Source organism: Cavia porcellus, unplaced genomic scaffold (genome assembly GCF_034190915.1).
Source record: "Cavia porcellus strain 051 isolate PalLab524CR breed Dunkin Hartley unplaced genomic scaffold, mCavPor4.1 scaffold_4, whole genome shotgun sequence".
Taxonomy (NCBI): Eukaryota; Metazoa; Chordata; class Mammalia; order Rodentia; family Caviidae; genus Cavia; species Cavia porcellus.
In genome coordinates, this window is record NW_026947487.1 from 112,379,624 (window position 1) to 112,406,019 (window position 26,396).

Below are 26,396 nucleotides of genomic sequence, written 5' to 3' on the forward strand. Positions count from 1 at the left end.
GGTTTTAAATCCGTAGATACGAATGCAGGCAGGAGACAGCAGACCAGAAGCCACCACCCTTGGCTCTGGCCCCCCACCCTACTCTTAGGTAATTACTACACCTATACACCCAGAAATGGGGACCAGGGGCATAAGGATGTCCGTGTACCTCTAACAAGCAGTCGCCTCCATATGATCTGTTTATGATGGAAAAAGGAGGATACACTTTTTAATTTTGAAATTCTGACCTGAAGGAACATTTCTGCTCTCAAAAGGAGCAATGGCTACTTGGACAATTGGACAGAAATGCCACCACCCTCACCCTGCAGACCACAGCAGTGATGTCTGCCTCTGGTTAGCTTCTCCCACGTTCTCTCTGCTCCAAACCTTCAAAACGGCACAGTGACAGCTGGGGGGAGATGATGGGGCTGCTTTGGCCCTGAGCTGTGTGCAGCCCCGTTATGGAATGCCAGGAGAGAGGCATGGGGAGGGGCAGGTCCCTAAGCACACAGGAAATCCCAGTCGTTCCCAGGGGGAGCACAGCAGAGGAGCTCCTAGCTTTGCTCAGCTGCCCACATGGCCTAGAGGTGACAGTGGTGGCCTCCCTGGGCTGGCCACAACTGAGCCTGTGAAACCTGATTCTGTTGCTCCTGCCTGGTTTCTAGGTGTGAACAGATCACACCCAGGCCCTCCCTCATTCTCTGTGGTAAGCCCTGTGTAAGTCACTGAGTCTCAGCCTCTTCTTTCATCAGAAGAGGATGGTGACAGCCCCAGAGTCACAGGCTTGCATGAGGCATGAATGGAATGAGCCTGGGGACTTCTCAGCCCTGTGCCTGGGAACTGACAGGTGCTCAGAGGTGTGAAACAGGCTGCCCGGGATGGACAAGGGTCCAGCGTGGCTCTGTTGGTTTCTGGCATAGGCCTTCTCACACCCTAAAGGCTGTTTGGGTCCATGGTTTGCTGTTGGAATTCTGCATACTCTTTTTTTTTTCAGTCCCTTTTCTCAAGCAAAAGATCCTCTTCAGCTGGGCCTTTCTGACAAAAGGTATTAAAAGCTGCCAATGGACCCAGTGATGTCATGAACTGGACTCTGTACTGCCCTTGCATCTGTTCCCTGAGTGTGGCTCACCATTGTCTACTTTCATAAGGGAGGAAATGTGGGCACAGATTTAACTCCCATGAAGTCACACAGAATGTGGTGTCAGCACTAAATGCTTTAGGCTGAGACAAAATCTATGATCCTAAGCCCAATGCTGTACTGTCCTTAAGCCCCTTGTCACCTGCCCGCCTATCTCCATGTCAGCTGTTGGCTGTGGCACCTGGTCTCTGAGTCCTTCTTGAAGGACACAGGCACCAGGACTCCTCATGGCCTTGGTTGCTGTTCCAAAGCCTTGACTCAGCCTGGGTCACACTGTGACTCTCTCCTCTGGGAAACGTCTTCCAGTAGTGACTTAGCCAATTCTTGCTCATCTGTCAGCATCACATAGGATATCACTTTCCCAGGTTCCTCAGCTGCTGTACTGGAGCAGGGGTCTCTGTGTCTGCCTTTACTCCTGTTTCCCTGTCTTAGTTTTTTATTTTTAACTGCCATAGTAGGATACCGCAGGCTGGGTGATGGAAAGTGATCAGAGATTTTTCTGCTCACAGTTCTGGAGCCTGAAGATCCACATCAAAGCACCACCATGTTGAGCATCTGATAAGGGCCTGATCTTTGCTTACAATGTGGATTTTTGAACACTGCATCCTCCAGAGGGAGGAACACTTATGGCAGAAGAGAAACATAGCAAGACAGGAACACTGTAACCACAGCACTCAGGAGCTGAGGCCAGAGGATTACTGTGAACTCGAGGCTAGCATTGGCTACATAGTGAAATTAGGGCCAGCCCGAGGGACACAACAAGACCATGTCTGGAAAAAAAAAAGACAGGGACCAGGAGGGAACTGGACCCAGCCTTTCTTAAGGATCCCATTTCCATGGTAATAAGCTGATATCCATGATGCCAGCATTGATGCAATCATTAGAGCTGAGCCCTCATGGTCTAACCACCAGTCAAAGCCCACCTCTTAGCACAGTTACACTGAGGACTAGGCAGCTAATACATGTTGGGGCAAGGGTGGACATTCAGACCACAGCACTCCCCTGGGATCCACAGACTCCTTAGTTAGAGGGAACTTGAGCCTTTTTGTCCCACATGAAGCAAGCATTCAGGAAATGGTTGTCAGCAGCTGGAAATTTAGGACACATGTGTGTGACCCTGACCTTGGCCTCTCCTATATTGTGACCTGGGAGAGGGGCACAGGGAGAGAAGAACTCTCTGGGAAATAGAAATGGCTTCACCTAGATGTTAAGAATAATATGGTCCAACCCTGGATATACACATATTTAAGACAAAATTTAATCCTGAATCTTGCAGAGACTAAACTCAATATAGTGCTCCCCAGAGCTGCCTATGAAGGTGTTACTTCCTTCATTACACAGGCTTAAAGGTTTGTGAAGTCTTCAGCTCAGAGTGGTGCAAAGGCCATCAGTATTGGAAGTAAACTAAACTTAAGTTTGAGTTCCAGCTGTGCACATTACATAAGCTTGGGCAAGATGGTTCCGTCTGTAAACCTCAGTTTCTGCATCAAGAAAGTGAAGTTCCAACCTCAGGGACCTGCTGTGAGCATTAATGATAAAACTGCTCAGAAATGTGGCCCCCGTTCCAACAAGGACACGGGTATACATGTAGGATGCCAGTCTTAAAGTGTTCACTTTTACTGTTTACCCATCCATTTGATCAAGCAATATTTGTTGAGGATCAGTGTATGTCCACCAGGAAGAAAGCAGTATTACAGTAATACTGGATATAACAATAAACAACACAAATATGGTCCTGAATCATGGGTTTATGTTTTGGTGGAAAAATCAGTTAATAAGCAAATGGGCAAAATAATTGCAGTCCATTGTGGTGACTAAAATGTCTTCCAGTGTAGACACTGATGCTTAAAGGGAAGTAAAGCAAAGACTATTTAAAAGGGAGGGTGGATCTGCTGCTGCTGCTGAGGTGGACGTGGTGGTTGGCCACAGCTCACCTGGGGAGGTTAGGTGGGTGTGAGAACTGGGAGAAGAGAGGAAGCCAACCCCAAAGCCAGCTGGGTCTCCAGGCAGACATCACAGCAGCCAAATTAGTAATTAGTATGCAGTTTCCCAGTGCATGACCCTGGGGAAACTGGGACCATGCTCCATAGAACCTGGATTTTTCTGTGATTGAATGGAGATAGTAAAATGAAGATATGTGTTAAGACAAGATGTTCTGCATGTTCACAGACTTGAAGAAATACCACGCCTATCTGAATGGGGTAGAGCAGAACAATAGGGATCCCTGTGCAACAGGGGCAGAAGCCCAGTAAGTTCAGTGCATTGAGTGAGGGAATTTATGAGCATGTAAAGAAATGAATAGAGATCAGCCAATGTTTTGTCTACCCAATAAAATGTAAATGTAGTTCTCTGTACTACAAAACCTTCCATCATTAAAGGAAGATTGTCTATTCCTTTATTGCATCAATTTTAGATTAGGCCTTGAAATTAGATAAATAAAAGCTTAAAAGTTAGATCAGTGAGCCTCCTTGCCAGACCAGTGGCCCCTTGAATGCAGGACCATGTTGATTTGGACACTGACTCTATCTCAGGACCTTGGACAGAGCCTGGCAAATCTCTCCTGCTTCACAAATCGCAATTGTTCACTGATTCACCAAATGACTGACTGTTCCCTAGCAAGCCTGAGCCAAGTATTCTCTTATTACCAGAGACAAACATGGCTCTGCTTCACTAAGGAGAAAGCTAAGACTCAGATGTGAAGGTACAAACTCAGACCTGGCTTCAGACACCTGCTGGAATCTTAGCTGGCTCCAGCTTTGGGAAATTTTTACACAGAGTCTCTGACTTGCAATGGTTGGACTTAGAACTTTCTGACTTTAAGTGTGTGTGTGAAAACAATATGCATTCCATAGAATCCATATTTCAGATTTTGATTTTTGATCTTTTAGGGGGCTAGCACTATGCCTCACTCACAATGCTGGGCAAATCGCAGCATCCCATCAGCCAGCTGAAGATCATGAGGAAAAACCACTGATTATCCACAGTGGCTGTAGCTGTCCTGCTAAGCTGTGGGTTAGGTAGATTAATACATTTTCAACTCAGGATATTTTCGACTAACTCATCAGGATGTCACTCCAAGGTGCATTGGCAGTTACACCAGGAAGACAAGCCCACCTCCCTGGAGGCTCACTGTTCCTGGTTCTGGGAGTGAAGTGATAGGACCCAAGAAGGGAAAGGGTCCATGGCTTGATTCCTGAGAGGTTACAGTCTTCTGCTTTGTTTTCTCACATTCAGAATCTCTGCAGAAGGCGTGGACATCGTCTTGGATTGCCTGTGTGGGGACAACACCGGCAAAGGCCTCAGTCTTCTCAAGCCTCTTGGGACCTACATTTTATATGGTGAGTGCCACATGGAAGCAGGAAGGTGGTGGCCGGCAACAGGAAACACTGTGTACTTGTGCCAAGGACAACCTGGGAAAGTGAGCTGTGCTAATACATTGAGCTGGTGGGATTGTGTGTGCACAGGGGTAGTTTTAAAATATTTTTTTACCATATTGATGGCACTATTATTTTCATTATCACAATCACTCAGATGAATATTGCCCTGTAGCCTGTCATTTTAATAGGGCTATAGCAAGGCTGAGCCAATGTGGTAATGGCAAAGAGTGGAAAAATTAAAGGATTTTTGAGCCACAGTGAGTAGAACAAAAATACCAGTGGTTGCAAAGGAAGTTCAGAGAATGAAGGCGTGAAGGACACAGGGGAGCATGGAGGGGGCTGAGTAGCAGGTGGGACGCTCAGGGGGATTCTTCACCATGAGCGATAACAAGGCAGAGTCCAGTGCTGCTTCCTCTACCCTGTCCTGAATGTCCCATCAAGTCCTGCCCAGATGGGGTGGAGCACATGTCTGTCCCAGCTGCCCTGCCCCTGCCTGCCCGTCTGTGCTCTGTGGCGGGCAGGAGATTTACAGAACATTTGGGAGCAAGTCTGGCCCAGCAAAATGAGACTCCATGGCATCCTCCTTTGCTCTTTCTTCTTCTCTACCTCAGGCATGGAAGCTAATGTAAACATCAGCCTCCACAAGGTCAGAAAGGCGTATGGGAACCGGTTGTCATTTTCCAAAGCAAAATGATACTAGAGTTATGATATGTGAGATCTTGGAGCCTCTGTGCCCCGTAGGTATAATAGAAATTGAACCTTCACGCTGGGTAGCTCGGGAAAAAATACACCTTTTCCTGCTATTAGTGAAGAGCTTATAAAAGAAATATTTCAGGGGTATAAATAGCTTTTTATCATCACCAGATCATTATAACGAAAAGACAGTTGAGCTCCCAGAGGTGGGTAAACGTTCCTTACTAGAGTATTCTGATAATTTCTGTTATGGCCATGTTTTATTGGAAGTAGATACATTATTATTATTATTATTATTATTATTATTAACAAGATAGCCAGTAAAAGCCAGAGGACTTTGTATGACTGATAAACTGCAGGTGGACAATTTATTCATCATTACGTATTATTGGCTAGGGGTTATTTTCTTGTCCTGGTTCCATGATGTCATTTTGGTGAAATTTGACTTAATTATCTCACAATTACCTCACTCCTGACATTGATTACTTGGTTACTATGTAATATAAGCCTTTATTCTGATGCCTGATGACAGTCACTCCATAAAGGCAGAAGCAGTGGTTAACTAACCTGTTAGTAAGTTACCCAGGGCAAATAATTACATTTAAAACACACATTGTTGTTTCCTTAAGTGACTGTTCTCTAAGAACTTACTCTCAAAACCTTGGGAACTGGCCAAGAGAATCATTGAAAAGGCTTCAACGTGGTATCTATATGTTAGCAATATTGTTAAAAATCCTTGTATCCTCCCACCTTAGGAACCCCAAAGAGGGGTCTTTTCTCTCTGTCTGAGCATCTTAGAGAGACTTTCTCAACTCCACCTCCTGTCTGCCACTGGAAAATTGCTTGGTCTAAATATCAAAAACTTGGTTTCTTGTACATACACGATTCGAGTGGTCCTCACCGCTCTGCCCAAACGCTATGGGCACTGCCACTTCCGTTTTCTTTTCTTCTGACCCTATTTCTACGCTCCTCTGCCTTTTTCTGTGCCTCATTGTTCACCCATCCAAATTCCTTCTACCTTCTCTGTCACTTAATTGCCCAGGCTAGATCAGAGTTCTAAGTCTCTCACTCATGTGGGAATCAAACTCAGATCCATTAAGCAGGTTCCCGGTGGAGTTCATTTCTCCTTCTCAAAGAACAGAACCAAGATGATATTTCAGCAGCCCATCATTTCATAAAAATATTGGCCTCAATCACCCTTTTCTGTGTGCCCAGTTTTCTAAAGTAATAAAACAGTCCCCATGACAATGCCACTTCCTCTTTGAACTGATGACATTAAGCTAACATTGATACCTTGCTCCCATATCTCTCATTTTTCTAACAGAATTAAATTTGCTTTTAAGCATTTGCCAGTTTGGCACCAAACAGATCTTTGTTACCAATTGATGTCAGTTTTCATTGGCTGCTGCTTGATTTTGGGAATCTTTCATTTGCAGGTTCATCCAACATGGTAACTGGAGAGACCAAGAGCTTCTTCAGCTTTGCAAAATCAGTAAGTGTCCTCGCAAGTCTCCTGTACTGTGATGTTTGTATGTTTTATGCTCCTCCCTCCAAAGACTATTTTGCTTGTCTACAATTTGCACCATTGATTGTCAGTGCAGCCTGCAGCCCTGCACAGGGCAGGACCAAGACCTGGTTTACTAATGAAACCCAAGGATGCTTCGTTTTGATTTCTACTGAGAGTGGGTTTAGTGCTTTTAATCATTCATCAAAAATGAACTTAGCAATAGTGCATTTTATTTGTCCTACACAGCAGCCAGCCTTTTATTCTGGCCACATTCTGATCAGGTCCCCATTCTACTGAGTTAGAGATGCAAATGGGGAATCCTACTACTTTAACGAGCTCTGCAAATGTGATTGCTTTGTCTGTCAATGAGAAGTCTTATCTCTGGACATTTGTCCCACTATCCAACTACTCAGATATAAATTTTCATCTAGAGCTATTCATTGCCAGAATTAAATTAATCTGGGCTTATATGTTTATTTCCACCCCACGCCCCATAGCAAAAGACCCCTGCTTCCCCCAAGACTGGGGCTTTCATCCTCTCTGCTCTCGGCCTCTGGTGTGGCCAGAGTAGCCCTAAGCGCATCATGCTGTTTTCAGGCATTATCTGAGCACCCACTATTTGCGGCACTGCCCTAGACAATGGGGTATCACAGTGAATGAGATGGGTGCCTTTGGGCCCAGGTGGCTTTTATGGTCTAATGAGAGAGGAAAAACAGCATGAGTAAGACATGCTAATCACGTGATATAAGTGACTGTCAAACCTTAGGAGAGGATAAAAACAGGCGCTGAACTAGAAAATAGCAGAATGTGACAGAGGCCTCTGTAGTTGAATGGTCCAGCTAAGCCATAGGAAGGTTAGACTTCTTTGTAGGTGTAGCCTTGTGGGCCATTCATGTGCTTCCTAAGCCCCAGTGCTGGCAGCTGGCAGCTTCACCCATCAAACATTCCAGAAGGCTGGAACACCACTCCTGCCTGAACCCATGAGATTAGAATCTAAGGGCCTCTTTTTGCACTGGGGCTTGGAGGTCTGAGTTAAGGATCACTTGGATTAAAGGGCAGACAGGAGGTGCAAGGGTGGAGCCTATACAGGATGCAGCCAGGCGCAGGTCCCTGAAGACAGGCTTTGTGCCATTGACCTCTGTCATTGATCATTGTCATTGATATGCTGCCACTAGGCTGCTGTGAATGTCCAAGTTATGCGCAATTGTCAGAAATGTTTTCCCTTCTCCCCTAAATGCATGAGCTTGTCACATACTGCTAATGAAATAATTGCAGAGTGCCATGCTCATGACGGCATTCATTACACATAGCCCAGAGGGAGATAGAGATTTCGCCACCCAAATCAGGGTGCCCATGATGCTTGGTATGTGGAGGCCCTGGATGAGGAGGTGTTTTATTTTCCCATCAAAGGCCTGGTTCCAGGCCAGTCAGTGAGTTAGAAGTAAATCGGACAGAGAGGGCATTGCCAAGGAGCAGAAAGATGACTCTGTTCTGAGGAGTTCTAGAAAAAAATTCTCTGTACATTGAAGACAGGCATATTTGGAACCATACAGAGATTTCTCACCCACCACCTTCCCTACAGCTCATCTAACGCTGCTGGGGAGCCTTTGCTGAACTCTGTTAAATGTTTGCTTTCAGACCATCATGATGAGAAAAACAGATGAGGTTCATGTTCAGAGCGCAATCTGACTCCAGATTTGAGCTCTTATTCACTAACTCAAAAATACCCCTTTCCAATTAAGATAATGAAAATTGTCTGTGGAGTGCCTCCCACACCCGACACTGGTCAAAGCACATTCTACCCATAAACACATTTGCTGTTCACAGCAACCCCCTGGGGTGCAGACAGGAAAGTGAGCACAGAGAGGTTGTATTCCTTGCCTACAATCATGCAGCTCATCAACAACGTCAGCCCTAGAATTCTCTTAACCACAAGTGTACAGGAGTTGCAGATCTAACAAGCATTTGTTCCACGAACATTGTAGACAAGCCACAGATCAAGCTGTTGATCATCTTTCTACTTTGCTTCGTGGCAAGAAACTCCTGAACAAATATGTAGTCTTTTTGAACTACCCGCTTCCCCGTGCACCCTTACCAAATGCATTTTTGACCTGTGTTTCCATGTTTGTTTCCCTAACATGACTTCTCAATTAAAAAAAAATTTTTTTTACTTAGGTGAGCTTCAGTTCTTTTTGGAAAGAGGTATAAGACAAATAAGCATATTATTAGCATAGTAATATGATTGGTTTGAAGTGACACTCACATTCTTTGCGCTGAAAACTGAGAGTAAACATTTTACCTGTTAGAAAGTCCCAGAAACTAGAAGTCTGAATGTCTAACCTATAGCCAGCCCCAAAGGAAAAGTCGCTAAATCAGCTTAGGGTAGTTGGATGACCATTTCTGTGGGTGGTTGATGGGTTAGGGGTTTATTTTGAGGTCTGAAGTAGGGGATGAGACGCTGGAAACAGGATTGCATCATTTATTGGTTGTCAGGAATCCACCTCGGGCTTTAGTCAGTGGCGTACATCTCAGCTTTGGTGCTGTCCTTATTCTGGGCTGGGCTGTTCCTTGTCATGGAGGCTGGCCTGGGTGTTGCCTGGCTTCTACTGACTGGGAGCCAGCAGCACCCCTCTTCCCAGTAATCACAACCAGAGATATCCTCCAAGACTGAAGTCTTCTGGGGGTGAACAATTAAGAACCACGGCTTAGCTCGGACGTGAGTGTCACTGATTCTTCACGCTCTTTCTTTTCCCTAAATCACCCTTCTTTGTTCTTCATTACCCAATAGTCCCACCTGCCTGTCCAGGTCTAAACATGTCCAATCTGCAGCCCAGGATGCGATTGCTCTCATTTTTAAAAGCTGTTATAATAAAAATATTTTAAGACAAAGCAAGTTTTGTTACTTAAGTACATTAGCTATATCACATATATATCATATATCATACATCATACATCATACATCATACATCATGCAAGACAGTTCCTCTTCACTCAGTTCAACTCAGGCAAACCAGTAACCCTGCCAAGCTCAGAAGATGTGGTCCTGCAATCATGGGGTCACCTCCACCATTTGTTGGGTCCCACCCAACATTTATAAACTTCGTTGCATCGTGCTTCCTTTGCCAAGTCCATCATCGCCAGCACATGGTTTACACATCCTTCTCCTGAAAGGTGTAAGAAGCTGTGTTCTGTCACTGAGAGCAGTTGAGAAAAACAAAGCCCAGAGAGAGAACACTGGGGAGTAAGTTGACAAGCCACGATTTAACCCCAGAGCTGATGGCTTAAATATTTGCCTCATGTTTCAATTGCATGTGGCTTGGTACAGGTTGAGTATCCTTATCCAAAACACCTGTGACCAGAATTGTTTTGGATTTTGCAATTTTGTGAGGAGATATTTGTACACACATGGTGAGATCTCTTAGAGGTAAGACCCAAGTCTAGAGGTGGAATTTATGTTAGTGTCATGTGCATTTTATCCACACAGCCTAAAAGATGATTTTATCCAATATTTTCAGTATATGTGCAGTTTGACTGCAAAATTTCTTCTGTGGTATCATGTTGTCACTCAAAAAGTCTCAGATTTTGGAACATGACGGATAGGAGGGTTAGGGACACTTGGTTTTGGGGCTGTCTCCCACCTCCATCTCTATCTTGTGACCCATGCACTGTAATGATGCCTAGCAAAATAGACACTTAAAAGTAAAACACCAACCCTTGCCTTCAGCCAGCTGGAATTTTCCCAGCTCAGTTCCTTGTCATTTTGCAGTGGCCAGTGATATCGGCAGTTCCTCTGGTGTGGCCAGTGTGGAGTCTGTAATCAGCCCCGTCTCTCCTTTCAGTGGTGGCAGGTGGAGAAAGTGAACCCCATCAAGCTATACGAAGAGAACAAAGTCATCGCGGGCTTTTCCCTGTTAAACCTGCTCTTCAAACAGGGCCGTGCAGGCCTCATCCGAGGAGTGGTGGACAAACTCATAGGGCTCTACAACCAGAAGAAGATCAAGCCTGTGGTGGACTCCCTGTGGGCCCTGGAGGAGGTAAGAGTGGGTTTTTTTCCTCCCCAGGCAACCTCTGCTCTTAGCCCACGCAGTGGGCAGCAGTGGGTACAATCTTGTACTAATGACTTTTCTTTGAATTTGTTTTAAATGCGGGTACTAACAGCATCCACTTGGACAGGGCTTTGGGTGTAAGAAGTATTTTAAGCTCTTCAGTGGTTTACAAACATATGTGCCAGTCCCCCTTCCTTCTCAGGTAGGCCACCAAAAGTGGGGGGATGCACATAATCTACCTGGGGTGTGAGAGAGTATGTATATCGTTACAGTGCTGTGAATATTGTCACTTTGCGGGCATAGAAAAGATCAAGGTCAGGGCTTGGAGCTGAAACGATCTCTGTGTTGTGCTGAGCTGGTAACCTGTAACCTGAGCTCCTATGAGATACTGTTGGCTGTTGCACTCAATACTGTTGTAATGGTTGCTGGATTATTTGGTTTGGTGTTAGATTGAATGTTTTCGTTAATGGAGCTGCTAAAGGGGTGGTGTTTGAAAGCATTTGTTGATCATGAAAAAATTTAGACCATTGCGTGTTATCTTCAAGGATGCTGGGGGTTGAACTGGTTCTGTGGGTTTCCATGGTATGAGTGGGTACTACAAGAGCCTCAGCACCAAGGAGGGGTGGCACTGGGACCCAGCAGGGCTATTTCGTGGAGCACAAATGAAAGGTGTGGTCTGGGTTCCAAGCGACATCTTCCTAAGAATTTTCTAAGTTGGGCTTCTATGACCTAGACTCTGGGGGCCATGAAACTCTTAAAAATTCTTTTTTATTTTATTAGTATATCATGGTTATACAGAATAAGGGGTTTATTTTGTATTCATACATGCAGATAGCACACTTTATTTCACCTTCCTCCACTTCTCTCCTTCTCCTTTCTTCCTCTACTTGGGAGAAAGGAAACTTCTACTCTGTTGGTGGGAAGGTGTATTCCAGTGGGAGCCAGAAATAAAGATGTCAGCTGATCTGGTCAGCAGATGAATGGATAAAGAAATGTGGTATATTTATACAATGGAATATTATTCAGCCATAAGGAAGAACACCACCATGTCATTTCCTGGAAAATGGATTTAACTTGAGACCATGACCTTACGTGAAATAAGCCAAACTCAGAAAGAAAAATAGTACATTGTCACTCATCAGCAGAATCTAAAAAACATTATAATATATAATGTATTTATTTGTTTTATACTTTCCATGTGTGAGGTTCCTTATGGTAGGAAGACTTTTTTTTTTCTCACTTTTGGGAGCCAAAAGTTCTAGGGGACAGATAGTGCCGTGGTCCTAGGATGAAGCTGCTGCTGCTTGCCAGAGAGACTAAATTTCCTGGAACCAATGGGTTCTCCCACTGTGGATTTCCCCCCGGAAGGCTTTTGGCTGGGTAACTGTGTAACCCCATAGAACTGGCTGGATCTGTGGGCCAGGACTGTGTCTGTGTCTGTCTCCTTAGTACTGAAGTATCAGAGATGGTCTTGAACAACCCAGCCACTCCAAAACCGTGATTCTGCTGATACAGAAAATACATGGTCATTACCGGAAATTCCTGAGTTAACCAGAAATATGAGGAGAGAGTAAATAGCACATCCACATTCCAGAATAAGATAATGGCATTAGCATTTGGTTTGCTTCCTTCCAGTATTTTTTTTTTTTTTTTTTGTCTTGCGGATGCTCACTGTGATTCAATTTATCCCTAAATCAAATCGGACATGAATGCGTGCTTTCTGTGGCGTAAATGCCAGAATGGTTAGCCTCGTGTTAAAGTTTTCCTGAAAAATGTTTTTAATTTAAGGAGTCAAGCATCTGTATGGTTCACTGTGGGATCACAGTGGAATAGTGAAGAACTGGGGTCCGTGGAGACAAGAAAGAGAGACAGGGAGGAGAGAAACAGGAATAACCCAGCCAGTTTCAACCAGGACTAAAAGATGAACTCATCCGTGGGGAAGAGAAGGGATTTATTCTTCAACTCAATGCACTAAGATACCAACAAGTCTTTTGGGCTGAAATCCAGGAGAGAGTACAGTTGGCCCAATGGGTTCTTGTTTCTTATATTTGAAAACATTTCTTCTGTTACCACAGCAATGGAATTCCCAAACATTCATTACGTGAATACTATGTGTCCAGACCTATACAGATGCTGAAGATTCAGTGGTTAATAGATGGCCAACACCACTGGGCTTCATGTAGCTTATGTTCAGAGGACGGGGAATATGCAGGTTGAGAAATCACCAATTATAATAAGTTCTGGGGGGGAAAGTAAATCAGGATGTATGTTGAAGTCTAAGGAGAGTGGGGAGACTTAGTTCCCACAGAGCACAGTTTCTTAACTATTATTCATTGATGCCTCCCTTAGGATCCTTTTTAGATGTATTTTTTTCCTTATTAACCCCTCCATGAAATTGTAATACTGTGTGTGTGTGTTCTGCATGTGTATTATATATTCAAATAGTAAGATGTTTTTCACCCCCCAAAACCAGTTTTTGCCTGTTTGTGGCAGTATGATGTCTGTTGAGAAAACCTGCTGCAGGGTGACCCTAGAGAACAAGGGTTGGTTTCTTAGGGAAATGTCCTTTGAGCTAGGATGTGAAGAAGGCAAAAATTTGAGAAACAAGGTCCCACCAGCAAAGGAAAGGGCCAGCTTGGTGGACTTGGGTGAGACCAGGAGGGGCTGGTATCCATGCAGCCTGACTGGGTCAGCAAGGAAGGGCCAGTGGGAATCTGGGTTGCATCTCAGTGCCACCGGAGGCTACGAGGGAGTCAGGGTCAGGAGATGCCATATCCTGGTCCCAAGGGCATTCTCTACCAGGGAAAAGGCTGGCATTGTGGGGAGGGTCCAGGGAAATTACAGAAGTCAAGTATTCAGAGAAAACCTTGGTCTACCTAGAGAACAGGAAAGACACACGGATGCAGCCCAGAACCTCAGGGCAGGCCAACAAGGCTCTCCTTGGCGAGGGTCTAAGGAGTTCACCAGTGCTCCCTGATGGGGAGTGTGTTGCTCCATGCAGGCTGCACTTGGGTCTGCACTGGCTGGAGGATGGAGTCCCCTGTGCGTACCCAGCAGAGGTGCTCAGAGCCAACACTAACTGCAGCAGGAGGCCTGAGACTGCAGCTTACTTGGCTGAGCCATGGACCAGGCCAAGGGAAGTCTTGGACTTTACCTGGAATCCAGCTACATCCTTCCACCTCCACTCAGTGCTAGTATATGAGTTGCATTTGTTCCTGACTGGTGCTGAACTACCGTCTGACCCTTCTCCAGGGCTGAGTGGACTCAGGAATACTCTGCCTATACCATGCTCCTCCAGGCTTTCTGTCACCTCATGAACAACAGTGGCAGATCCTCACCTAGGTCGCTCAGATTCCAGCCTATGTGACCCCTCCACCTCCACCCCAGGGAAGTCACTTCTTCACCTCCCCATCCTTCCAAGATGCACATGGTTCTGGTCCTTGACCCACCCATGTGTGCCTGTCTTCAGCCTCTTCATGAGCTCTGTTTGGAACACTCCTCTTCCTAATTTTTTCCAATCTGCTTCCTTCTTGTTATCTATGCATCAGCCTCAATATAACTTATCAGAAGGCTGAGGCAGGAAGATTGTGAGTTCAAACCCAGCCTAGGCAACTTAACAACTTAGTGACCCTGTCTCAAAATTTAAAAAAAAAAATTGAAAAAGGAGTGGGGTTGTAGCTTAGTACAGAAGTACAGAAACCTTGGCTTTAAGGTCCAGTACCGCAAGGATGAACACACACACACACACACACACACACACACACACACGCACACACATACACACATACACACACACAGCCTATTCAGCCTAACTCTTGCTTTTTAAAAGAAGCCACTTTTCCCTAGTTAGTCCTTTTCTTTCCTTTTCTCCTGGCTGATACTCACGACAGTGTTTACCATGACTTGAAATCGTCTTGTTCTTTGTTATTTTATGTAGCCTCTTGCCTCCATCCCCCCAGAATACCAAGCCTGATGAGGAAAGCCCTGCATGGTGCTGTTTGTGTCATGGGGTATGTGCTCTCTAAGTTCCTGTTACACTAATGAATTAATATATTCAAAACACAGGGATGTGTCTAGTTGGATACATTCTAGGTTTAAGGATAGCTATTTGTGAAATGAATGAATGTAAACAGAATGAATGCACCTTTACTTAAAGAAGATACTAGAAGCCAAGTATCCTAGCTCTTGGGAGGCTGAGGGAGGAGGATCAGGACCTCAAGGCCAACCTGGGCTAGGTGGTGAGTTCAAGATCAGCCCTGAATACACGTTGAGACTGTTTCCCAAAAGTAAAACAATCAATCAAACAGTCAATCCATCAATAAGATATTCTTTGAGAGAGAATTTCCAAAATGTCACAATTTCTCAACCAGGGCTATTGATTTCTTGGATTAATTCTTTGTTGGGGGTGGGATCTGCCCTGTGCACTATAGGAAGTCATGCAATATCCCTGGCCTCTCTACCCACGAGACACCAGTAGCACCCAAATCCTGCCAGTCCTGGCCATGAAAAACAGGTCTCCAGACACTATCACATGTCTGCTGGGTTGGACAAGGAGTGGGAACCAAACCACTTCTTGCTGATCTGAACCAGTCCTTTAAAAGAAGCCATGATGGTAGTACAGTCACCAGCAAAACAAAGGAACTGTAAATGGTGACAGCAGGCAGGTCCTCCTTGAAAAGGAGACAGACAGCTGCTGCCTGTTTGCCAACAAAAGCAAGGACAGCCTCTCCTCAGTGACGCCCACTGACTTTCTGAGGCTTCTTTTCTACGATATTTACAGACATCTGTTTAAAACTGTGCCTGGGCGAACGTGGCTGTTTATCAAGCCCACACAGCTCTTCTGGGCTTGCAGAGAGTGTAGTGTTTATTACTCGCAAACCTTGGCAGTAGGACCATAATGATTTTTCCTCTCCCCTTGGTAAATGATTGCCCAAAATTGCTTTTCGGACCAGCTCTCTAACTCCAATTATGCAACATAAAACCCATGGGGATTAAAAGAAAATTTTCTTGGCCTCTCTGAGGCCTCAAACTAGGAGATTTAATAATATCAGAGACAATTAAGGTTTCTTCTTAGCCATCTGTCTTTGACATTTTTTATAAGTTTAATACATGAAGCACAGCAGGCAGACAGCCTCAGGTTTGCTTTCAGCTGTGCATTAAACTGGGGAGGGTGAAAGATTCTAAGTAGGAACAATTCACCAGCCAAGCAGCTGACGCTTTCCCGAGCACGGACTATGCCAGTACTGTTCTAAGATGCCGAGTTTACAGAGTCATTGACAACTTGCTCCTGCTCTTGAGTTTACAAGTTCATTTTTTAAGACAAAACTAAAACCTGTAAAACATTTGGAGAATAGCTTAACATCAATCACGGGGTGTTGGTTTCTACTGCAGCTGGCTTGGACAGGAGGAAGAACAAGGTTCAGAAGAGTGAATGTTCAGAGATTTTTTTTTTATCTAAAGGAAAAACAAAACAGTATAAGGGTACAAGTAATACAGAATTTCAAAAAAAACAGTAAGAAATCACTAGTTAATAGATTACATATTGTCATAATGTTCAGAGATGATTTTAAGAATGAGGTAAGGTTTGGTTGGTATTGGAAGGATAAATTATCTGGGTGATGTTGGGCACACACACACACACACACATACACACACACACAACTGATGCTACCAGGAAAGGGAGTGTGAACAAAATCACAGAAGTGAGTTAGGGCTGGTGAGAAAGGAGAGAGGACCGGGCTAAAAGAGGGAATAAGTCTGGTTTGATCAATGGAGACAAATCACAGATGCCTTTGCTGCTAGGCAGAGGACCAGGAACTGGAATTCTGGATGAGAGGACTGTACTGGGGAGATGGGGTTAAGCAGTGTGTCACCATTTTATCGTCTCAGTTCCCTGAGTGCCATCCTGTCCCCAAGGATGTTCACTCCAAGACATGCACACAGACTGAATTGTGGTGCCCTCTGATTACAATTTCCTGCACCCCCACTGCTACTTAATAGGAAACTCCAGGCTGCTTCAAGAGCCTAAAAACTTAAGAATCCTCTTAAAGACATCTGTAATATTTTAGAACATTATTTATATAAATCTGTGACTCCACACTCCAATATGATACTACTAGTCACATGGGAATATTCAAGTGAATTACAATTAGGTCACAGTTAAGATACAATTCCTTTCATCATCTCAAGCACTTCATCATTTCAAGCACTCAAAAGTTCACCCATGTGGGTGGGTAGGGGCTACTGTATAGCACAAGACAGCTGCAGAAGAACGTTTTTATTGTTGGGGAAAGTTCTGGGTCTGGTCTATGAGATGATATCATCCTGAAGTAATCTGTCTCCTGTAGCATTTTTGCGCTTAGTAAGTTATGCTAATGACAGCCTTCCTTGAACATTTCTCTTTGCTTGGCTGTCGTGAAGGTCATGGCTCAGTGTAATCCTTTGTTTGATGCCAGTATCCTTAATCTTTCATGTGTTGCTGCTTTTGAACTTCTATGCTAATAGCTATGCCTTAATTATATTTGTGTCTTTCATTCTAAGCCACCACAGATCCTAGACTGAGATAGATTAGTCTAAAAGAATAAATGAAGGGAAAACATGATGCTGAGCCTAGTAGTTCCTCTTCTCTGTCCCAGGACAAGAGGATGATTTGATAAAGGAAGAGCAGCGTGAGACTCCAACCACAAGGAAAGTGCAACGAGCAGGGGGAGAGACTGCAGGCAGAGGAGGGTGACAGTCAGATCTAAAGTAGCTGCAGCCTTTGACTGCAAATCCATACTGGGAAGATACAAGAGGGCAAGGCCAAGCATCTGAACAGATCCCCTGAGCAAGCTGAGAGGCAGAGACTCAGGGAGAATTCCCTAAAGCCTGACTTGCAGTCATAACCTGGCCTTCGACTTCTTTGGAACCTGTCATATTTGGAATTCAACACATTTCGATGCAAGATCTGTCCCAGCACTCATCATGTATTTGGTAACTGACAGGCTAGAACTTGTTGGTATCCAAATCCTGGTGACTTGCTACTTGTTAAAGCCAAAAAAAGTTGTTATATGTGATGCTTCTTGCAACCAATTGATAAGGAGCACCAAGGTACCACTGTAATTATTGACAGATGGCAAGTGGATTCTTTAAAGATTCAGAGGCTCCTTTCCAGGCACGGCTGGGGTAGGGGCATGATTTTTCAAGCACCTTCTGAAAAAGTAGGTGGTGGGCATTGCACACTTGGCACAGTGGCTTGCTGACGGGACTAGGGACATGTTGTCTTGCTGGAGACTGTGGCAGCTTTTGAGGCCTGAATAGAAAGGCTGGCTGGTCTGAAAGCAGGAGCATGGGACTACAGAGGCAAATGTGAGGCACCTGAAAAGAAAGGACCAAGGAGAATTAAGAGGCAGAGATGACCAAAGATCTTTTAGCCTCGGATAAGATGCAAATGTTTTGAGTTATCAGTGAACGAGGCTGTAGTGAAAAGCTCAGTGAGCTTAGACTAGACATGAGCGTGGTCTAAGTGATCCTGCAGCATCAGACGGAGTTGTCTACAGGTGGCCCAAACTCATGGCCACATGGGGACTACAAGGAAAAGGGTTGTATCACTACTGCGCCTGACATTTCTAGAAAATTCCTTGCATACGAAGCACTGTTCTAACTGCCTGATGGGTTAACTCACTTAAACTTTCCACTAGCCCAGAGACCAGCTACCATTGTCCCCACCTGACAGATCATTAAAATGAGACTTCAGAGAAGTTGAATTACTCAAAAGCCCTCATTACAATTGAATGTGGTAGACATTTGAACCCCGGAGGAGGCTAATGCACATACTTGTTGAAAAATGGCAACAGATAAATTCAATGAACAAAGACTGAGCCAGATAATTATACAATTAGCAAACAGCATAGTAGGTTTCCGTGTTCCAAGCACTTTGCCAAGCCCTTAGCATTAATTAAACCATTTAATCTGCTACTGTTATCAGCACTGCGATACAAATGAGGAGATGGAGGTACCCAGAGATGGATAAAATGCTGAAGGTCCTGCAGCTAGCATGGGGCAAAGCTGGCATGGAGGTCCAGATGGTGTGACCCGCAAGCTCATGCCAGGGACTTCAGCTTCCCCAATGCTGAGAAAAAGCCCAGACTCTAGCGTCCCCGCCATTCACAGAAAGACAGAAGACTGTGGTCCTCTGATAGGCAGTCAGCAGTCAGGATGCCCCTAAAGGAGCAGTTTTGGGATTAGACCCCAGGACTGATCCTTCAGAAAACTGTCTCAACAGAATGATGAGCGTGGGGTGTGACTGCAGAGGATCCTAAACGGAATGTGGGTGGGACAGGCAGACGGCCAGGCCAGCAGGAGCCACCTGCCTGAAGGTGCACAGTCCAGGTAACTGGAAGGCAGCCAGTAGGCATGGAGCCCAGAGCAGGGCTGTTAGGAGAGTAGATTAGTGTTTGCAGAGAGGGCCGGGAGGGGGGCTGCTAATGGGCACCAGATTTCTTCTGGAAGGGATAAAATTATCTAAAATGAGTGACGATGATGGTTCCATCAATGATGGAACATTCACCACTGTGAATGTTCTAGAAGCCACTGGATTGTCCACTTGTAATGAGTGAACTGTGTGGTATGTGAATTATATTTAAATCCAAATTGCAGATATTGTATAAATGCTGGTGCACGCGCACGCACACACACACACACACTCAGGTACCCATACATGTTATATATTCAGAAAGAGAGAGACCAAATGGCTGGTTACAGCTAGGGGAAAGAGGAGCTGGGAGACAGGAAGTGGCACGGCCTGGGAGGTGTGGGTTGTGGCCCCAATCCTAATGTCCCAGTTATGTGGCCTATGCGGACACTGTCCCTGGTCCATTCTCCCACTTTTCAGGTGAGGACACAGCAGCTGCAGAAGCAGCACTATGTCTGCTCCATGTCCTTCCCTTTCATCTTTTCTTTCCCACATATTTTCCTTTTTCTCAAATAGAGTCCTAGGTTTTTCAGTTAAACACCCACACACATTTCCCGATTGCCATGGTCATCTTCCCAGGGCGTCCCAGACTCACTCAGATACATCAGCAGCATCATGAACCCTAGCCGTGCCTTGTTCCAGCCTGAGCCCTGCTCTGAGTTACACAGAAGACCAGCTGAACAGGGGGACCCTCTGGCTTAGCTTGTGCATCGATGCGTAGGCTGAATCCTGGATCCCTAGAGATGTCCACACACTAAATTTCCAGAGTCTTTGATACATTACTTCTTATGGAAAAGGGACACTGCTGTTTTGAGTAATGATTCTGAGATGAGGGAATTAACCTGGATCATCCAGATGGACACAGTGGAAACCAAGGAGCCTTGGAAAAGAGAGGTGGGGAGCCAAAGTCAGAGACAGAAGGCGATGTGCTGCAGGGTCGTGAGCCCAGAAGTAAGAAGGACCTGGGGAAGCCAGAAAAGGCAAGAAAATGCAGCCAGTGGAAGGAAGAAACCCTTCCCATACTTTGATTTCAGCCCATTTTAGGCTTCTGGCCTATAGCACTATAAGAAAATAAATTTGTGTTGTTTTGGGCCATTAAATTTGTGATCATTTGTTACAGCAGCAAGTGCAAACTAATACATCATCCATTCAGTAGATATTTCCAGAGTGCCTGTCTACCACTTGCCATCCACTCACTGGGCTTCAGTGATGCCTTGGCAGGTGAGAAAGTCTGGGATCCACGCTCAGCAAGCAGCCAAGGTGGCAGAAGGGCAGTGGCAGAGAGTTACATAGTGGGAAGTGAGAGAGCTGGGCAGGCTGAGACCTGGGCCTGTATCACAGCCCGGGCACAGGCTTAGGAACCAGAGGGACAAGATGGAGACAGAGAGAGATCAGCAGCAGAGGGAAAAGAGCTCATGAACTGATGGGAGGCTTGAGAGGAGGGAGAGGAGACCGAACAGTAGATCTCCCACAATTGTCCAAATATCCCCATTGTACTAGCCTCACTACACAGCTGTGACGCTGTGTACCTTTGCTTAGGCTGAGAACTCTGCCCACCGTGCCCTTCCTTGGTGCTGTCCTCCTCCACATGTCCTAGTCTTCTCTTGAGACTCAAACGTGGTGATATTGGCTGCTCTGTGAAAACACCTTTCTTCTGAGTGGCAGCCACCCCTGAGTGAGGAAGTGCTGCCATTGGTTCCCATGGACCTGCCTTCCTCGCTGACAGCCTCACGGACAGTTACCTGGGAAAATGGAGAAATAATGGTGCTTCCCTTCAGTTCTTAATTGGACGAATCCAATGACCTAATGTGCAAAAGGTGCTTAATCCATTGCATGGCAGGTAGTAAATACTCATGGTTCTGTTGTTATTAGTGCGTTGCAAATGTCTCCCCTACCCGAGTTGGGGCCTTTGAGGTCAGAGTCTCTTTGTTAAGGTGTCCAGCCAGAAGAGACCACAGTCACTGCAGGATTTCATTTATTTGCAGCTGAGGGTTTCTTATTAGAAGAATGGGAGCTCAGCTCTGATGCATTCCTATTATGAAGAAAATGATTGTTCTTGTCTTCACGCCTGTCACTTGGCTGAAAATATCACAGAGCTAGATTTCCTTGTGATCCAGGGAGAGCATCCGTGCATGCTTCTTTTGGCTGTGTGTGTGTGTGTGTGTGTGTGTGTGTGTGTGTGTGTGTGTGTTAAAGTTTCAACTAGCATTGTGCTGCTTCCAAAGCCTAGAAATGTTCTGTTTGCCTTTGAAGTTGAGAAATCACTTTACATAGCTTATTTACAAGAAGACCACAGGGGACATTTTAAAGTATCTTCCAAGATATATGCCCTGGCAGGTTCATCACAGATTCTAACCCATGCACCAAAGTAAGTAAAAGGGACTGCTTTGCTGTAGCTGAAGATTTGTTTAAATACATGAACATACATCCCAATCAAAGAATGCAGATGTAGGTCACATCCTGGAGGATAGACATATTGCAAGTGTTGACTTCACTCCCACTTTCTGGAATCCATCCTCTCTGCATCCATTTAGTCCACTGAGAAGGAGAATGCTACCATGTTCCCTGTTCCTGTTTATGACTTTTGTGCAAACCAGTGAGTCCAAGTGTGGTGAATTTAGGAACTGCAAAGCACTCAGCCAGCCCACAGCATGTTCTCAGCTGCAGGCCTGTCTCTAACCAGATAGGACAAGTATGCAAACCCATGGATTAACTTCATTCACGTTCTGCTTCCTGGCCAGGTGACCTATGTGCTTCATTTTTCTGTCCCTCACTGTTATAAAATGGGAATGAGTGGTTCTTTGAGTAGTTCATATCTGTTTGTGAAGCTGCTGTCTTACTTATTTTTCTCATTGCTGAGACAAAATACAGAACACCCACAAGTGAAGAGAGGAAAGGTTTATTTGACTGACAGTTTTTAGAGGTTTCAGTCCATAGCTGGCAGGCTCCAACTAGGGAGAAACAATTCATGGGGCACAGAAAGTAGCCAAGCAACAAGGGATAGACCAGTCTCTTTCTGTCCCTGTAATTTAGGGTGATGCCAAACCAATTCAGTAATCACACACTCTTAATTCTAGTAACCCCTAATCCTAGCATTGCGCCATGAATCAGCCGCTCACTTTAGATTCAGCCATATCTGAAAAAGCCCTACCTAGGACTGAATGAGACTTTGGGGTACATCTAGACCCAATACTATGGCAAGCAGAAACACCAAAATGACACCCAGGATTTGGAGGCAGATTTATTTATATTGATGGGTACTGATCAGAATCATTCCCAAAATATAAGGCCCTGATCTCTGGTGGTCTTATATGAGATAAGCAAGCACAAAATACAGCATCAGAATGGCTTGTCAATTGGGGATTGGTTTATACAATGTGGATACAGTGACCATCCATTCCTAAAAGCCTGGAGCAATTGGGTCTAGAACAGAAACTGTTACCTAGGCAACTAATGAACTGAAGTGTACTGGCTGGGGAAGGACATTTCCTGCCATATTTCCCCGCTCTTTTAGTTTCCCTGGCAAATCTTTGCTGGGTATGTTGTGTGTGAACTTCTGAGACAAAGCTTTACTAGAATTTAGGTCTATCTGTTCTGCAACATTACTCTGGGTAGTAGGAGGGAGTTAATCTGATCTAGGAGAGTGTCCAGTGCATCTTGGACGCTCATCAAATCTTGCTCAAGTGTTTGACTGATTGTTTTATTCTCTTGAGGAAACCATGCATATAATTTAAGGCAAAAAACACAACTAGCTCTGGGGGGGCGGGAGCAAGGTCCGAGGTGAGCAGAATCCAGGTGGTTAGCAGCAGGGCAGGAAAGCAAGGACTGGAGAAAGTAGCCTGAAAAGACACAAAAATCAAGGGGAATCGGTGTGGAGCAATCCTATGAATGATGTATTCAGGCTTCAGCTATGTGTGGACTGGTCAGTAAGTGCTGTCTCTTCAGAGTGAGCCACGGAGGAGCTGTCCAGGTAAATTTTTCAGCAGATCAAAGGCTGGATTAATATATACCAGGTCATATGTGTGTGCAGGTATGTCTACAGATATAGCTGGTCTTTTAACTGGCTACAAGCTGTTTCTGTAGGATTATGTTTTATTTCTGTGTAATATATCTATGTGTGTTTAAATGGGGAGAGCCCACTATAACATATGAGGTCAGGGGCAGTGACACAGATGCTGGAGCCTGAGCTAGCTGCAGGGGTGCAAGTGTCAGTGTTGTGGCTTGAGTTTGCAGGACAAATGGTGGGAGCAGGTCTGGCTCTGATCTTCTGGGAGTACCAGGCAAAGTTTTTCTGGCTTGGGTTGGTGTTTAAGTCATTGGATCCCTGGAGAGAGGGTTTAGGCCTCTGGCCCAGATTATTTTGTGTTATTGATAGCAGGTTTCCAAACAGCAGTTTATCATGTAGGTTATCCCTGCCGAAGAGCTTTGGCCACAATAATTTTGTCCAAGGTGACCACAGCATATCTATCCTGTCGGACTTCATTCCCAACAGAGCTACCTCTATCCACGTGGGGTGTACTTAGCATCTGCCAGGGGGTCTATTTTTAGGGCAGTTCATCCCAGTACAGCATGTGGATGTGGCACCTGGCCAGTCAGGCCTTTGTGAAGCAGCCCTTAGTGACCAAATCCAAGAATTTGCACAGCTAGGCCACTGAGTACTCCCAGGGGATGACAGTCTGAGTAATCATTATTGTTTTTGTAAACTGGAGGATCCAGATTATATAGAAGCTGGCAGCTCTGAGACATTTGCAGTTTCTTTCTTATAACTGTTTTCTGCCAGATATTGTAGCAGAACTTTTGTGCCTTTCTAGCGGGCTTCTTGGAAGTGTCATTAATCATAATTTCTTTTTAAAGAGGAAATAAGTTTTTGAACCTCTGGGAGATTGAGTCCAGGTCAGTTGTGAAGAGGAGCTGACTGACAAGAGCCAACTGAAGGCAGAAGCAGACATTCTTAGATCCAGGAAGGTGTACCAGAAGGCTATGGGTGGCAGAGGGCTGAGGCATTGTATGTGGAGGTGGCAGTGGCAGATCAGAGATCTTGAACAGGCTTTACATGCAGGAGAGTTGTACTGTTTGGTGAAGGTGGGGGTTGCCTTGGGAAAAACCTCAATCACCAAAGAGGCATGACTGATAGCAAGCCCAAGGGGTGAGTCCTTCGTCCATACTTCTGGAAATGAATCTCTCAAAACTTGAGTGTTGTGATTATCAGGCATTTCAGGCTAATGTAGGTGCTATTATTTCTCCTGGAATACAATCAGAGTGGAATACAGTGGACCCAGTGTGAGAGAGGCTGGTCACATCCCATGAGAGGTATAGGTCTCTGAAGCATGTACAGGAATTTATGTTTGACAAAGCCTCCATCAACATCACAGGATATGCTTTGGCAAAATTTCATTTCACTAGGGGCTCTGGTGGGTAATTTCAATAAATTTGTACATATTTATTAGCTTCTTGCCTCCCTCTTGAGATCTTTCAGGAGAGCAGAGCAGTACTGGTGTAAGGCTTTATGACCCTCTGTCACATTGCAGTTTGAACACACTCAGGGAAGGACTGTGTTCACCCAAGCACTAGAATCAACCACAGTGGTGGGGACTTTTGATTTTACCCAGGCTTCGGGCCCATCTAAAGTGTGGCAGCGTCAGGAGTTGCTGACAGTAGAGCAGGAGGCTGTAGTGCAGGAGACAGAATTGGCAGTGGTGGTGTCTCTGCTGGCTGAGCAGCTTGGGGTTGATGAATGTAAGGAGCAGGTAGGTAGGACGTGGGTCCCTGAGCAGAGCAGGGTAAATCTTTTCTGGCCTGAGCTGAATCTCAGAGCCTCTCAGATGGCTTTGTGGGTTTGTTTTGGTGACTAGGATGACTTTTTCGTCATGCACGACACAGATGCAAAGGCAAGGAGGCAATGGAGTCCTAATGGCAATTGAGTCCAAGTGAGCTAACCTTTTATCTCAGAATTTTTCTGGTTGAAGGGAGCAACTCACACATAGAAGAAGTATAAGATGACTTTTAAATTTAGAACAGTCACAGCCAGGACTATAGCTCAGAAGCACAGTGCCTGCCTGGCTAGTGCAAGATCCTCAGTTAAATTGCTAGTAACAACAAAAACAACAAAAATCCAGCCCAAACCAAACCAAACAAACAAACAAGACTAGAACAGTTCTAAAAGAGTATATGGTTGGGAACCACAGAATGCAAGGTGATGGCTGTGTTGCTGATGGTACAAAGATCTTTCCGAAGGTGATTAATAGTCTATCAGGCTGATGTATAATTTGATGCTTGTTTATGTTTACTGTGACGTTTGACTGCAGTAGGGGTTGAAGTGAGGTAGCATGGTGGATGGCCAGACCCAAAAGCAAGTCTTTAGTTCATATGTCTGGGAGGAGAGTTTTTATAACTTTAGGATTGCAACCATCTGTCTCAGGCTTATGCAGGTGTCATCTTTTTCTTGAGAAACAGTCAAAGTTGAAAGTGCAGGGTTAAGCGAGAGCAAGGCTGACTGACTTGGTATGAAGGAGTTGTCCTCCCAGGTTGTAAGTTTGTGCCTGGCAGAAGGGGTGAGAGGCAAAGCCTCAGTAACCCAATGGATGGCAACTGTTTGAGGGAACTTTTGAAGGCAAAGAGTTCTGTTCCATTGTCTACCAGGAAAGTCACAAGTTTGCACCATATTTTTGCAAAGACCATGGGCTCTTGGGGGCCCAGTTTGTTAGAGCTGGGTCTGACTTATTTATTCAGTCTGACAGGGTGCAAATCATTTTTAAGGACTGACAGTCCAATTTTTCCTCAGTCAAAAAGTGGAACTCTGAAGGAATTGCTGACAGTTATCTAGGGTGGGCATTAGATGATGCCATCTAACCAGGATAGGCATGTAAGCAGAAGGCTCTGGAGGGAGGGCTTCTGTGGCTGAATGCAGACTAGCTAGAACCAGTTCAACTGACTGGAAGTAAAAGAGTCAGGAGTGGGTAGTGAAGATGTCTGTGTTGGCAGCAACTACAGCAGCCAACAAGGGTGCCAAAGAAGAAATCTCAGGAAGAATGGGCCTCTTTTTTTTCTTTGAAATGCAAGGAGTAGTCTGGTTTTAAATTTCATGAAAATCCCTTTTCCTGCACTCAGGTACTGTGTTTGAACTAATTAGTTCCCATTCTATCTCCTTGTGATATATGTTGTATACCCTTGCATGGTGGCATAACAGACAAAGGGTGGGTCCCCC

General features: G+C 45.0%; 1 protein-coding gene across 1 annotated transcript in view; it reads left to right on the top strand.

Moving 5' to 3' along the window:
• Positions 1-26,396, top strand: part of Vat1l (vesicle amine transport 1 like) — a 158,482-nt gene that overhangs the window by 68,944 nt on the left and 63,142 nt on the right. The window contains exons 5-7 of the mRNA XM_013144674.3: positions 4,352-4,455; positions 6,624-6,679; positions 10,534-10,728. Coding sequence (XP_013000128.2) covers positions 4,352-4,455; positions 6,624-6,679; positions 10,534-10,728 — 355 coding nt within the window. The remainder of the gene's footprint in view (positions 1-4,351; positions 4,456-6,623; positions 6,680-10,533; positions 10,729-26,396) is intronic.